Source organism: Acanthochromis polyacanthus, chromosome 6, assembly GCF_021347895.1.
Source record: "Acanthochromis polyacanthus isolate Apoly-LR-REF ecotype Palm Island chromosome 6, KAUST_Apoly_ChrSc, whole genome shotgun sequence".
Lineage (NCBI taxonomy): Eukaryota > Metazoa > Chordata > Actinopteri > Pomacentridae > Acanthochromis > Acanthochromis polyacanthus.
The window spans coordinates 35432567-35448754 of NC_067118.1; the positions used below are offsets into that span (position 1 = coordinate 35432567).

The 16188-nt window shown below is 43.3% G+C and overlaps 1 protein-coding gene across 1 annotated transcript in view; it reads right to left on the bottom strand.

Moving 5' to 3' along the window:
* LOC110949637 (leucine-rich repeat-containing G-protein coupled receptor 6) overlaps positions 1-10120 on the bottom strand; it is a 40959-nt gene extending 30839 nt beyond the window's left edge. The window contains exon 1 of the mRNA XM_022191787.2: positions 5869-10120. Within this exon, the coding sequence (XP_022047479.2) occupies positions 5869-6107 (239 nt within the window). The 5' untranslated portion in view covers positions 6108-10120. The remainder of the gene's footprint in view (positions 1-5868) is intronic.
* Between the last annotated feature and the right edge of the window lie 6068 nt (positions 10121-16188).

The window sequence follows — 16188 nt, forward strand, 5'->3', positions numbered from 1 at the left end:
TACTTGGAAGGACTCTCGCACATAATCATTTTTTTCTTCACTTTTAGTATCAAAAAAATGTGTTCTGAGCTACTTTATTCACAAAAGTGCGTGATTCAGTGTTTCAAAACAGCTGCTGAAAAGTGCATTACAGAAGTAGTTTGTGGTGGCCTTATTTAAAATTTTAGTAGTGACAGTGAACAGTGTCTTCTCACAGCGAGGAACCTAAAAACTTAAGAAGTGAGACAACATAAAATCCTACTTTAAACTGGTTTCTGCTCATTTTCAGAAATCAATGCACATATAATGACCTACATAACAGTTTGCAAAGTCACAATTCCTGGATGCGCGTGTGGATCCACATATGCATATACATGCACTGGGACAGTTAGGGACATTTGTTCATCCTGTCCCAGGAAAGGACAATGCCTTCTCTGTAGTGGAAAAGAGAGGGCGAGTGCACTTGCACAGATTCGTGCACACACACACACAAACAAACATTCCCATGGATTCCCAGGGTTGGAAAGGGACTGAATAGGACTCTGGGCCATGAAGGCATTCTGAATTCTCCCAGTCAGAAGCAGCCCTTCACCAAACAACCACACATCACAGGGAGCACATTCCTTGCCCCCATGTCATACTTGCGTCACACTGCCATCACACGAAACATACAGTCGCATATTCAATGAATGGGCACTGGGCTGACACCAGCGAATACCGAACTCTGTTGTTTTTAGTCCGCTAAGGCTCTCGACATGCAGACTCATGTGCATATTCACTCCAGACACATTCTCCACTTTACTTCCCTGAGCTCTGCCTCCTCCACCCGAGTCCCGTTCAAGATCTTGTGTCGTGATTGCTTTCTACTTTTTTCTAAAGGACAGGATATGGAGCGGCAGAGCACACTAAGGTCTCTGTGTCTTCTCTGCCTGCTGCTCCTGAGGGAACTGCCATTGTTTCCATTGTCGTCCTGTACCTGCCTACCTGTCGTCTGTCCCTGAGCGACATTTAAAAGCCTCCCAGGTTGCTCTCAGGAAACCACAAACCAGTGCACTATCCCAATGCTAACCGCCTCTCCCTTCTCTCCAACACCCCTCTGGCATAAATATCACTTTTGTAGCGGGCGGAAGTGGCTTTTTCTGCTGCTGTTCACTGCAGGGCCTCCAGGGAATCCAGGAGAGAGCTGAGGAATTGACACTGTCAGGCAAACAGTCCAAGTTTGTGTGAATCAAGGACGGAACAAAAGACTGAATGAAGGAAGTGATGAAGTAGAAAAAAAAACTGGAGCTTGTTTACGCAACTTTTTTAAGCAGAACAGATTAGCAATGAGGCACTGATTTCTTCCTCTGTATAATCAGAGGTGCGTATATCTCTGATCACAGATGACAGTTATTGGGCTGGTATCCAAGGCACCTCCTCCTTCAACCGACCCACACACGCGCGCGCACACACACACTCGTTGAAAACTTTTACAGCATTTGTCTTGGGAACACACCCTTCATTTTTCTTATTCCGATGCCCTGAGCTATATGCATTTTAATTTTCTGAGAAGCAACTTGCCCTTCAGTGATCACACCTTTACACTTCCTCACTAGCATGTTTTCATTTCAGAACACATAACTTTTGCTGTTAACGCCTCGCATCTACACTGGTCTGACACTTTAGGACGCATAGAAGAGAGAATTTTAGTAATGCTGACCCAGTTTCCCGACACTCCTGTTTGCGTTCCGATTGAACTGTCATCATGTGCCATTCTCTGATTCATCGCGCTCCTATCAAATAACCATTTTCCAGAAGGCAACAAAGACGTCAGCTTTGACTAACAGCGGTTAAATCAAATTACAGGTGCAAGTTGCTTCCCTTGTTGTCTGTACTGGCAGCTGTTGCGCAGTTAAGGAAATCTCTGGTTTTATTTTTCACCATTGTAGCTCTGCTTCTGTCGTATTTTCTACAACTACGCAACAAACACCCTGCTTTATGTTTACACCGGCAACCTGCATAGGTGAACTGTAAGTGATATGTGTTTTTAGAAGTCAGTTTATCTCTAAAATAAAACCTTGTCATTTTCATTTCAAAATTTAAAATGAAAGCTTATTTGTGTGGCCTTGATCATCGTCAACACTTGTGCACGCACTCAAGTACCTAATGTGTGGATTCTTGTTGAATCGGGGGGGGGGCAGGTGAGGAAAGGAGAATAGGTGTGGGGGAAGTAAACAGAGAGAGCGAGGGAGGGGAGTGTAGTTGAGACGGGGGGCTACCATAGACGTCTGGAGCCAGGACACTGATGCTGAAGCTGATAGCTTCAGATTCACACACACACACACACACACACACACACACACACACACACACACACACACACACACACACACACACACACACACACACACACACACACACACACACACACACAGATACACTGGCACACACTCTGTTCCCGTTTTTCTTCTTCGGTTGTCTTATTTTTGCTCATTCTCCCTCCTGAAATCCTCCTCAATTAGAATTTCTCTCTCTCTCAGACATGATGTTTACAGTGTGACCCCCGGGTCACTCATGATAGGAATCATTCCATCAACATAATGGCTAAATGACACGCACACGACTCTTACTGTCACGGCCACCACACAGAGGCAGGATGTTGTCCCCTGCACGTGTACGTACAGTTTCCATGCATGTGTAACGTTTGTGTGCGCCGCCGCTTAAAGCTAAACTCGGTCTTTGAACTCTTTCCATTTCTGTGCTGCCGATTTCTAATCCTCACCTTTAGTCAAGGTTTTCTCCCCCTTTTTCCTTCATATTCCATCTCCCCTTTATTCTTACACTCTTGCTTCACCTCCACTGGCTAGAAAAAAAAATCCCCCTTGCAGTCTGGGTGGTCTTCACTCACACACACACTCACACACACACAGGCTCGTGCGCTCGTGCTCACACACTCCTTGGTTTTCCTCTGTCTGGTAATGCGCTCGCTGTGGTTTCCTGGCCTCAGCCAAAACACTGTTAGAAGTTCGCCGCACTCACCGCTACCAAAAAGCATCACCTAAATGCTCCTCAACTCCAGTCCCAGACACACATATACTCTCTTTCCCTCTCACACACACACACATCATCACCCAAGTGTGAGTAAACAAAAGACCGAACTTGACGTGCAGCATCTCACAACAGCTTCTTAATTGTTTTCAAAATGATTAAATATTCGCTTTAATGAGTCTATCAGTGAGGCAGCTGAGTTGTTCATTTGCTCCCAGCTAACATTTGTGACTGACAAGCTTCTGACTGTCAGTGTGAAACCATCTCTTTATGTCAAATGTTACCGTGCTCGCAGCTACACATAAAAACAGCACAGACACCCGATGTACTGTATTGCACAGAGTGCTCCCAACGCACAGCCACGTACACTCGCACAGACACACACCCTTGGGCACTGTCTTTCCTTCCTAATCTGATATCAAAGGGAAGGTCTTTCAAAGCGTCTCACATGACAGCTCATTTCATGCGTTGCCCACGGAAACGATTATTGTCATAAATCTCTACCCACTCTGCTCCGAGCACCTTCTAGCTCACCGTAGTTACATTCCTTCTGCAGAGTCAACCTGTATTCCCCTCAGTGTTGTGGTACAATCGCTGTAGCCGATCACTGTTTAATTGTGTTTATGCCTATATGCGGTGGGGGTCGTTCCAAGCGTGCAAATAAACAGCAGAAAATAGAGTGAATCACGCATTGCCTGGATTGCCCTCTCGGTCGCCATAGCATGTACATTTCGGCTCACTTTGAAGAGCTCTCCGATGACACGGGCGAATGATGTCATATACTTTCACAGCGTTGTGTGGATATGGTTTGTAATGTGGACTGTTCCCAAGCAAATCCCTGTGACCTCGGCAGCCTACAGTCTGTGCTTGGAGGCTAATCCAGTCTACGCAGCACAGCGGGGCGTGCTGGACAGTTCAACAGATCCTGGTGAGGACTGGACCCGGCTCGCAGCTTTTGTAACCGTTTATAGTCCAGGACGAAAGGAGAAAATGTAGGGTTTTATGTGTGCATGCAGGCAGGGTGAGGCGAGGGAGGCTGTCTTGTTTGTGTGTGATGATTTTTATCAGAAGGGCGAAAGAGAAATCTGTGATTTTTGTGTGTAGTATCTTAATTTGTTGCCGCATCTCCCCTGCTGTCCCACATTCCCCTTCAAGTAATGTGTGTGTGTGTGACTGTGTGTGTGGGCGTGTGCGGTTGGTCGCTGAGTTTATTTATCTTATTCTAAATCAGCCCTCAAACTCACTAATTGGTCCAGTTCCACCGTTAGGTAACGAGGGGAAATGAACAATTAAGCTTGTGTTTGTAGGGAATGATGTGTGTTTGTGTGTGGCTGTAGCGGAGCAGTTAAGAGCAGTGTGGATTTCCACAGAGGGAGCCTCAGGTCATCACTGTTTTTATTTTAGAGGAGGACTGAGAGGTTCAACACTCTCCCTCAAAGATTCAGCCTTTCTTTTGGGTGTGTGCTGGTTTAGCTGTGCAACACTTTGGACCAAAAGCCTGATGTTCTCATAGGTAGAATGACTCCTGGATGGAGTCGGAGACCATATTTCACCATCATAAACTCTACATGTGTTTTAGCTTTCAAATGAACGCGGCGAAATCTGGCCGTCACAGGCTCCCATGACAGTCCAAGAGTCGGGCATCATTCAAGTGGAGTTCTTTTATGTGTCTCTTTTAAAGTCGTTTGCTACATAAACTGTTGATCTTTCCCTATTCCCTCTGAGTTCTGCCTCTTTAGTCTTGTAATACTTGTAGAGCCCCCAGTGAGAACTGCTCCATCACACCCTGTTTCCTGGACTTGACTTCTACCACTTCAATATCAGTTATCACAAAATGTCTGTAATCCGTCCTCTGAGGGCTTACGTAGTGAAGCAATTGGAAGATCTGGCTTTCAGCCGCAGCGAGGTAGTGCAAGAAGCAGCTCAGTCCAAAGTCTCTCTTATTACCCTTAAAACGGCTCGTAATTAACTTTTTAATTGTAATTGCAGCAAGGGCCGTATGCTCCGGCCAGCCTGTCAAACACAATCTCACAAATCACATTTAATAATTGTGTTTATTTTTCCTTAGTCTTTGCAGATAAAATCTCACAAAGGAGTATTTTTTTGTCAAGTCATCAAAAAGTGATGAATTAAAAAAGCTTTTCCAGGTCACATGCCAACAATTTCTATCTCCCTAACCACTGTGTTTTTACAGTTTGATACAGAATAGAGGCCTAAAAAATATCATCAAACCTTAAACACATGTGGACATCTGTGTTCACACAGCTCCTTATTCTCACACAAATACACGCTTGTGTCAAACGCTTGCAGGAAGCACACTCACACATACATCCACACACAAACACGCTTATGTACACAAAAGCATTGCCTACACATGTGTGCACACACAGACTTTTGTGGCGGGTCTCCAGTTGGTGCTTGGAAACCTGACACTGAAAGTGGTCCAGTTATTTTGCCATAGTGGCCGACGCACACACACTCTCTCACTCTCTCTCTTACATACACATGTTCCCACTTGGCCCTGTCCATTTTTATCTACATGTGGGCTCTGCCAGTGTTTCCTGGTCACACATCCAACCAACTGTTGCCTACTGCTCTATTTTTACAAATGGATGAAATACCAGCTACAATCCAGCAGCATCGATTAATTTTTCAGACATTTTGAAAGAAAAATTGCCAAACATGGTGATTGAGAGGACAAGTGAGGATCAAGAGGATGTTAAGATACAAAGTGGGACTAATTATCTGAGCCGTACAAACCCACAGGACACAGTTAGAGGCCTGGAGGTGGAAAGGTTAGAAGGTTTAAGTGAAATGGGACATGATAGCACACCCAGGTATAGCAGTTAGCATATTACTCACAGGTATGTGGTTAGAGGGCTGAGGTTGGTCGGCACAGATGATAGTCCCATCTCCGAGCAGTCCACCATGATAAAGATCCCATCTTCTTCACACTGGCATGGAGGTGGGCACAGTGGTGTCGCTGGCCCCTGCCTGTCCTGGATGCGTCCATACCCCCACACTCCCGGGGTCGACTCCCAAACTCCTCGAGCCAGAAGCAGAAACACAAGCAGCATGTCTGACTGACCACCTGTCTGCATCTACACCTGTAGGGCTTTCCTGTCTTGTCACACTCTCTTTAGTCCTCTGTGATGCCTTGAAAGATAAATGAGGAGGTGTTTCTCCTCTAAATGCCCTCGTGTCTCTTTAAAAAAAAAAAAAAACCCTCACTGCCGTCTTCACCCCTGCAGGTTGTCCACTCTGTAAATCTGTCCTGTTACAAGGTCTTCATCTCTCTTTATCTGCTTGTCTCTCAGTCACTACTTCATTCCCAGGGGTGCAGCTTTGCTAGAATGTCTTCCCTGTCTTCTTTCACACTCTTTGCACCGTCTTTCTCCCCCAAACACATTCACTTTTTCTCCCCCCTGTCTTTCTCTCCTTGTATATATCTCTTGCTTTCTCTGTCTCTCTCTCCTTACCTATTGTAGAAGGAGCGCATGAGTTGTGAATGAGCAACCCTCATTGGCCCACAATTTAGGGATGGGCTGGAGCATCTCCGGAAAGTGGGAGGGACCCGCGATTCTCAAACTCTTCCCTCTCTTTCTCCCTCTCTTCCTTTTCCCCCCTGTTCTGCTCAGCCTAGAAGCTCAATCTGAAGAGAGAAGGGTGAGTGTTTAGTTTGGAGAAGGGAAAAAGGGAGAAGGAGAGGGTGGTGGCACACTGTGGGGTGAGACAAGATTGCTCCTTGTGGGGCCTTATGAATGGAACTGAGGGAAAATGAGCGACAGTGTTTACAGCTGAAAGAGAAATGGGGAGAAAAAGCTAGCTCTGGAGGATAAGAATGAAAGCAGCAGAGTGTGTTTAGCTGTGTGAGAGGGAAGGCAGAGGGTCAGAGTGTGTGACTGGGAGTGACTGTTTGGAGGAAATTGGAATTCTGACACTTCAGCACCCCTCAGTCCCCAGAAAGAGCAGAATCCAGTGTCTCATAAGTCACACCTTCTCAGGTTTCTGCCGCTGGAATGTCGTGATCGCACACGCGCAGCGACACACGCATGCATGCATGCACACACGCACATGGATGCCCACAGATAAATAACAGATTATGAGTGACCGGCGCAAAGGAACTCGCATATCCATTTCACATACACACACTCCAGTCTACAGAGAGAAGAGTGTGGATTTGTGAAGAAGTTTCAGCTGCCTCCACCTAAAGCCTATCTGTATTTCACACTCTATCTGCTCTCACTCACAGTTTTGCCACAGAATCTTGACATTAATTTCATCCGACCTCACTTTCTTCTGTTACGGCACATAATTCTCCTTGTAAATTCTTAATATTGAAATTGAAACTGCGCTTTTCTACTCAGAACTAATGCAAGAATGTGTGCAATATGTACAACTCATATGTTACACAACTGAGCTTTACATGCTGTGCACCTGTAAGTACAGGATGTTGCATAACTGCTTAATGATGCATTCTATAATTACAACAAATCAAAGAGGGGAAAAACTGACTTACCATTCACAGCAGCACTGACTTTATTCCTTCCTCTTCCTCAGATTTCAGGCATATCTCCCAGCCGCTAGTACTAACCGGTAAAAAGCTGAATTAATAATTGCGATGATGGTAAAAACACTGAAATACAACACCAGCGGTTATTCCTCATAACTCCAGCGTTAGTGATCTCATGTTTTATTAGAGGAAATACATTGTCCTGGTAAAAACTACCAACTCGGGGTCATAAAATCTTTTCAAATGCTGGTGGATGAACTCAAAAATGCACTTAAGTCAGCGTGGAAAACTGTTTTCTTAGTTCTTGGAAAGCTCAAGCTTGAGGAAGTGAGGCTTTCATTTGACAGTATGTTATATGCTTGCAAATGCACACACGCAAAGTCCAATACAAGTTTGGGACATTTCAATTTATGACACACACGCACTCCCTAAAGAGGTCTTGAAAATTCATTCATGGATGTTAAATTTAGAGTAACTTCACAGCATGCTCTTTAAAATATAAAAGTACTCAGACAAAAGTCTTTGCACCCACTTTGAGGCTAGTCTGCCCCTTTCGTCCTGTCTGTCTGTCTCTTTCCTTCTCTGTCTTTCTTTCTCCACCATCCTCTGTAGGCTGAATAGTTTCTCATTAATTAATTAACATTCCTATGCCACTGTGTTTTCTGAGGGGCCTTTGTTATGGCCCCACAAAAACTCTTTCAGAGCTGTTCTTCACAATGTCTCTCTCTCTCTCTCTCTCTCTCTCTCTCTCTCTCTCTCTCTCTCTCTCTATGGCTCTCTCTCTCTCTTTCTCTCATGCTCTCTCTCTCTTCTCTCTTTTCTTCTTCTTTGTAGTGGAATGTGTGTTGTTTCTCCCTCTGTGTATTGTCAGTTTAAAAAATGTCGCGTGAATTATTACCGGCCAAGTGATGCTTTATGCGTCGTTGCTTTTTTGCGACAATACCCCCGATGCACGATATGCAGGCTGTTAAACGGGCACACCTTGCGTGATCATACGGTCCACCCACATGCAGCACGCACACTCGTTCCCACAGGCACACATCGCATTGATATGGACACAAAAACACGCACATGCTCCACATACACCTGCGAACCTCTCCCCTTCTTGCGCACCGAGCTCTGTCATCTTTTTAAATGCTCTTTAATTGTCTGGCCCCAGGGGAGCCCTAAAACACACACACAGCATAAAAAACCTGCATGTCTGGTCTCCTGCCTGCCTCCGTCTCTTCTCTCACTCTCTCTCTCTCTCTCTCTCTCTTACTGGTCTCTCGCTTTTGTCCTCTCATTTTTATGCTTCTCTTCAATCACAATTATGGCTGTTAGAAAGTAGGCTATGTATTTGTGCAAACTGCACCTGCCCTGACAGATTTGATGGATCTGCACGAGGTTAAATGTGAGTCAGTGTAATCTAGTTTTCAGTGCAACAGTAGATTTCACTAAATTATTCAAACAGAGGGGAGAAAGGAGTGTGTGCAATGAGTTGCTAAAGGAATTACTTGGAATAAATGAATAGTCTAAGGCAAAGGGTCCCTACCTGCTGTGATCATTATAGTTTGGAAGTTTAGAGGCATGCACTTCTACACAAATATTCATTAAATATCCAGCTTCTAAATTTCAAAAGCAGCAATGAAATAAAATCCATTCCATCCATCCATTCTCTATACACCGCTTTATCCTCACTGGGGTCGCGGGGGTGCTGGAGCCTATCCCAGCTGACTCGGACGAAAGCAGGGGACACCCTGGACAGGTCGCCAGTCTGACGCAGGGCGCAATGAAATAAAATCGTTTGTCAAATCAGTTAAAGCTGGTCATTGATGGAGAGCTGGTCCTGATGTTTTTCTCTGGCGATGCTCAGTTCTAGTATGTGTTTTTCTCTGAAGCTCTGTGTCGTAGTAGACAGATAATGTGCCGTGCCAGTAAGTTCGCTGTCAACACAGACAGGTAATTAAAACCTCATCTCCGCAGCGGGATCTTTGAGGAATGGAGAATCTTTTGAGGAACTAAGTCTCTACCTGCTTCGCAACCTAAGGGACACGAGTCAAATGAAATTCCATCGAGGATATTTCACCCGGCAATAAAACTTGCACCTGCAAAAAAGGTTATTTTGTTCACTGGCTTTGACTCAATAGAAAAAAAAAATGGGGGTAGATGGGCCGATGACTAACTCCAGACCTGGTAAAGCCTTAATGCAGATGAAGACTGGTATTTTCAGGTGGGGATTAGCAATGAGAAGGTGTAACTTAGATTTTGCTTTATTGCTGAATGCAAAATAGTCAATATTTCTTGTCTAATTTGTTTAATATTTGTTGGGTTTTACACCATGGTGGAAAGGCACATATCAAGTTCCTGGGAAACTTCTCAGACATTAGTTGGCTTGAGTCATTTTCTTGAGAGCTTGCTTATCACAAAAGATGTGGAGGACAACATCTTAACATCAGTTCTTCAGAGCAGCAGAAATTTTATCGCGTCCACCCTCCTCCTCACTGGCATATCTGGATTTCTGCTTCTATCTATATCGTGCTTTCAGTTTGTGATAAAAGTGTCATTTGACATGCATCGAATCCTCTGCTTTCAGGCCAGTTGCACTTTTGCAGTTTGCAGCACAAATTAGCTCTGTGAGGCGATAATGTACAATTACCACATTCCTCATAGGAGGTCTAAAGCAACTAAGGAACTCTAGAAAATCTTGACTGAATGAATTTCCCATATGCACACACACAGCTGTTAGCATGTGTGCAAACATTTGTACTCTACACGCCTCCGAGAAAAGTGTCCGTGCTCTCATATTCGCCATCCACATCTTCTCTTTTCTCACACTCGCTCTCACTCGCACACATGCTATCAAACAGTCTGCATCAGATCAAAGCCACTGACTCCCTTCCCGCTTCTCCTCCCCCCCCTTCTCTCCGCTGTACTCTCTGGGCTGTAAACACTATCCAAGCAACGGCAGCCTTGAAGACACAAAGACAAGTAGCTACCTGACACCTGACACTAACTTGAGAGCACTCACCGTGGTCTACCTGGGAATAAAACGCACACACACACACACACACATACGCACACACACACACACACACACACACACACACACACACACACACACACACACACACACACACACACACACACACACACACACACACACACACACACACACACACAAAGCTACCTGAGCTCCTTGCAGCAAGAAGAGTCCATTTACGGAGAGAAGAGAGAAAGTAGCCGTGCAATCAACCCCCCCACCCCACCCCCTTCAACACACACACACACACACACACCCCTACCTCACCCAATCTCCCCTGCCCCACCCACGCTCCCTCCCCCACCGCATATCATACACCTATTATTCCTTCTCCTACCTAAGACCACAGACCAAAAGTTGACACGTGTTTTTTTCCTGCACATTTTTTTGTTTGTTTTTAATGCTCCCAGTGCCTTTGTCTGTATTTGTGCATGCCTGCGCTGTGTGGAGCCAGTTGAAGGCTAACTCAGGTGTACTCGGCGGAAGCAAGTGAGACGCCGTGGGTCGCCGGTGGCGGCAACCTAGGTGTGTACTCTGGCTTTTCATGTGAAACCACCTGAAAGCTAACAAAAGGTCCCTCTCCTTCCCTCCAGCCCCCTCCTTTTCCTTCTCTTCCTCTCTGCATCTCACAGTACAAAGGAAAGGAATGAATGAAAGAAAGAGCAGCAGAGGAAGGGGGATGAGGTAAGGGGATGAGGATGCAAGGGTGGGGCTGGGGAAGAGGGGGCACTGATGAGCGGGCAAAAGCAGGCCGGTGGAGGGACACTATTAAGCCTCGAGGGACGGCGAGATAAGGAGAGTTTGTCACCTTAGAATGAATGAATTCCTTTTTTTATGGCTAACTTCATCTTAAGGTATCATATATGCCAGTAGTATTGCTTTCATTCCAATAAATGGATTTACAGCCCTGTTTTTACCTTTTATAACCTTCATTAATTATACACTAATGTTCAATAGAAGTCAGCTAAACACTAAACAAACAGGTCAGGACACATAATAAAAGATTAGACGGAACAATACATCTTACATCAGCGCCCAATCCTTACATCAACACATTCACACAGACAGTTCGAACATGTTTCACAGCCGTAATGTTTATCCAGTTCACCATCTTAGTTCATAATTAGCACTAAACACACAAGAGTACAGTTTAGACTGAGAGACGTTTTCGCAGGTAAAGTACTGAACAAAAATGAACTCAAAAACACTCATGTTGGCAGGAAAGAAAAAGATGTGGAATCACCAAAGTTAAAGAAATTGGCCCTCTGGAGACCATGAATGTCTGTGCAAGAGTCCATTCAGTAGATTTTTCACTGCTGCATGGATTTTTTTACTATGCTTCAATATTCTTATTATTCCCATAACTATTGTGCACATTTAGAGTATTAATCATAAATGATCACACTTTGGCATTTTTATTGTCTGTCACCGTGTGGACAGACAGACAGACAGACAGATGTTGCGATCTGTAGAGCCATGTCACTAGCATGGATAACAAAGAAAACCAGTGATTACAGAGTTAGGTAGCTTTGACAATGCTTTTCATTGCAGTAGAATAGAACTCTGTATTGTCTTGTAGGGTGTTTCACGGAGAATTCAGAGTACAGCAGAGTCTCTTGTAGAAGATATTCACCAGGATTTTTCAGTGTTCTCCACGTGAAAGCACATAAAGCCAAGTCACAGGAAGTTTTAAACACAAGACACAGCTTTGAACACAATCTAAATTTAAGCAAGCATTATGTTTATTCAGATATTCACATCTTTATTAGCATATATTTTAAATTCACGAGATGAAAGTATTACAAGAGTGTAAAATAGTAGCAGCATTAGGAGCATAACCTGCTGACGCACCATAAAGAAATCTGTGGACTGACAAAGCTATATATATCAATAAAAAATGCAAAATATTGCAGTGCCCCTTTAAGTTGTCACAGGGCAATAATTCATTAGCGCAATAACTGACAACAAGCATTAGAGGGAGCTCTTTATACACTCTATTCTGTACGTCGTAAGCAGGAGAAACTGAGGAAAACAAAGTCTTCACTTTATAAGACTTTATAAGTTATTCCTCCCATTCTAGAAGACTTAATTGATATTAAGAATTAAAAAACTGCTAGTTCTGTTTCTGAATCCATAAACCACTAAATGAGCACACATGTCTCTTTAAGGACACTGTTTAGGTTTATATATGCTTTAATATTCTTATTATTTCCATAACTATTGTGCACATTTAGAGTATTAATCATAAATGATCACACTTTGGCATTTTTATTGATTCACAGCAAACAATGTGAGCATTAAGCTCAGTAATAGATTCCAGTATGTGTGCATTTACGTAAACAGGATCTTGCTCTTGGTCTCAAAAGTCACAAATAAATTCACACCCAAACACTTTCATTGAGACGCCGCACTTAGTGTCACACCGAGACAAATCTTTCTTGTGTTTTGATCTCCGCTCTGCTTGTTTTCTCTGCAGTGACAGTGTGATATACGAGGGTTAATATGGTGAAATAAGCTGACTAAAGCAGACAGGCCTGCACATGCACACTGCCAAAGAAAGAGACGCTCCACTCCGTTTGATGCTATTCTAAGCGACGCCACTGGCGCTGCAATCAGAGGCCTGCTTTTTTTCACTGACTTTGTATGTGTGGGTGTTTGTCTGTTACACCTGTAAATTGTAGCTATAAAAAAAGCAGTTGATTGACCTTGAAAGAAAAGAAGCAGTGATCACCGTGGCATGAACTGCCTGATCATGCCTGTGTATGTGTGTACAAGTTGGTGTGTTTGTGCACGTATGTGTGAATGATGAATGTTTTGCCTCCTTTGTAGTTGTACGCAGTTCTGCATGATAGTATCAGTCCTGTCACTGGAGAGGGAGACTGATGTGGAATGTTAACAGTGACTGTAAGTATTGGACTGTCTCCATAGAGTCTCATTCATGCAGAACCCAGATCAGGAGACTCAACACATTAAAGTGAGAGATGAAGAGAGGAGCCTGATTATAGCAGGTTTCACACCAGTGACAGAGAATTCCAGTCATCTGAGCAGTACATAGCAGGTGAACGATTACAGCTATTAAAGCAAAAATTATGCGCCTAGGAGGTATGAAACTTATCATCACTGACGGCACGGTTGCAATCATCTTATTAAATCATGCAATTAAGTTGCTGGAGCTGCTGTTGACAGGAGTTAACTTTCGGATTAGGTGATGAAATGGCGCCATCTTCTGCCAAAAGACAGAACAGCATCACTGCTGCCGATCCAGCACTGAACAACCAGCTGATGGCGACACTGAAATGGTGAAGCTCAAATATTACGGTTATGATTTAAAAAAAAAAAAAAAAATGTCTGAAACTAAATGTGTTGATAAATTTACTGAAGCACTGAGCGCTAACAGATAAACCAACAGACTGAATTTCATTGACATTTGTTTAGTTAGTGAGTTAGAGACACTATTCATTATTTTTCAAACCTGAATACACATAATTTTTCTTTTAAACATCTTCAAAAAACATCTGTAGAATAACATTTTATAGTGTCATTTTATGGTCAACACTTGGAAAGGAATCAATCATTTTACCGTGTATAAAAACACAGATTTTGGACATATTTAATATTGACAGTAAATTGTCTAAAAATGGAGTGAAAACCAGTTTTGAACAGTTTAGCAGTCTTCAACACTCCATTAGAAGAACTCAACATGGATTTGTGTCAAATCATATCAAACTAAACCAACAACAATTCAAACTGAAACCTTCAGTCCTGTCTGAATCAGAACCACCAGTTTGTACAACAGCAACATGGTTGTATTTTATTCATTACACATGGCTGGTTAGAGTAGGCAGGAATTAAGTCAGTGATTTCATGCAGCAATGAGAATTCTGCTGGCAAAACAAATGGCACAAAATGGTTTGAATATGTGAGCTAAACAGGGTGAGAAAAAGAGCTGGGACGCTGCTGTTAAGTAAGGTCTATGTAACTTACTAATATGATTGGATGAGATGGTGACCCAGGATCAAACTGCACCATTAAAACATTAATTTAAAGGAGGTAATTACAATTAACTGATGCAATCATAACTCCAAATGAACAAACGGCTTGATTTATAAGTTTTCTGCCATCTCAGATGTTTAATATAGTAGTAACCTGGTAGTAATAATAGTAGTCACCTGGTGGGATTGTAGCAGCTAGCATGTGTTTTCTGCCATGTATGAAGCATAAAAACTAGAGATAGACCGACTGCCGGCCCCTCCGATCATTGTGGCCAATATTTGACTAATTATTGATTATTATTTAAATGCAGTACTTCGGGTCTGTTGTGGCCTCCTCTCTCTGTCTGTCGTCACTCTGTGGTCTCAGAAATGTCTCTCAAGCAGACTGCAAAACAGTTGGCACAAACTGGAAAAATTAGCTCATTTTACAGTAGCTAAGGCTATGCTAACAGCTAGCAACTCAGTTAGAAGGCAGCCACAGATTACCCTGAACGGAGTCTGGAAAACAGTAATTAATAATGCTTTAAGATCTGGACCTTAGTGTGAAATAAAAGTGACAAAATAGAGAAGAAAGGCAGCCGTATCTGCACGAGACAAACAGATTCATTTCAATTGAGAGCGTCCCACTTTACATATTCAGTTCCAGTCACCTTATTAATGAAGAAGCCTAGTTATTAATGACAGGCTGCCTGCCATCACATGCTCTTAAAACATTCTATGCAATGCATATCAGTTCGACATACCAGTCAGTCCCTCACAAAAACATGTCTGTACATATAAATCCAAAGTAATGTTGATCTCCTCCAAAATGCAAAGCATGACAAGTAGAAAATAGAGAAGGAAATAGAGAATAAAAACCTCTCAGTCCAGATACTTGGTCTCTTCTGTTCCCTTGGCTGGTTTTAGCTCATTCTGTGCTTTTCCTGTGGTCAAAATCCTCTTTCCCAGAGGCTTGAGAGTTTTATTTTCCTGCTGAGGTTGCAGTTTAATGTGCAATGTGATCAGTCTTTTCTTTGGAAAGCAACCAACTGCATTCATTACCATCTCAGACAGAAGTTAAAGTTGATCATTCTGTGCTTGGAGAGCCCATTTGAAGTTCCACATTGCAGCAGGTGTTGTGAAATTCTGGCAGACTTGCATGGATATTGACATGCCTTTAAAGAAGCTATTTCATACAAGTTTTCCTTTTAAACGTTAGCAAGTTTTGTCATCCTTATTAATGAGCATAAATCAAATAATTCCCAAGCGGGTTAATACTTTCTTAAAGCACTTTTACTCTTCCAACTCTGACACTGTAATTCTGTTGTTGCACTTTCAGCACAAATGCTCAAACCACAGACACCAACACTTTCATGAACTGCCCTGTCATTCATTCTACTGACCGCACTCTGGCCTTTGAGGATTTCAGCAAACAAGAAGTGATGAATATCCAGCGGCGTCTCCACCGATGACGTGGTCTTCTGTAGAAAGAGGAAGCCTTTGGCCTGCAGTGATATCAGAAGTTCTCAGCACGGTACGCACTGACTCAATTATCCTGACTCCACTGGGCACTCCTAAAGGTGCAGAAATCACAGCAGAAACCCCCCGTTGGATGTAGTTCCCATGGATTCAAGCTGAATATCATAAAACTGTTTGATGCATTGTTTTAATATGTC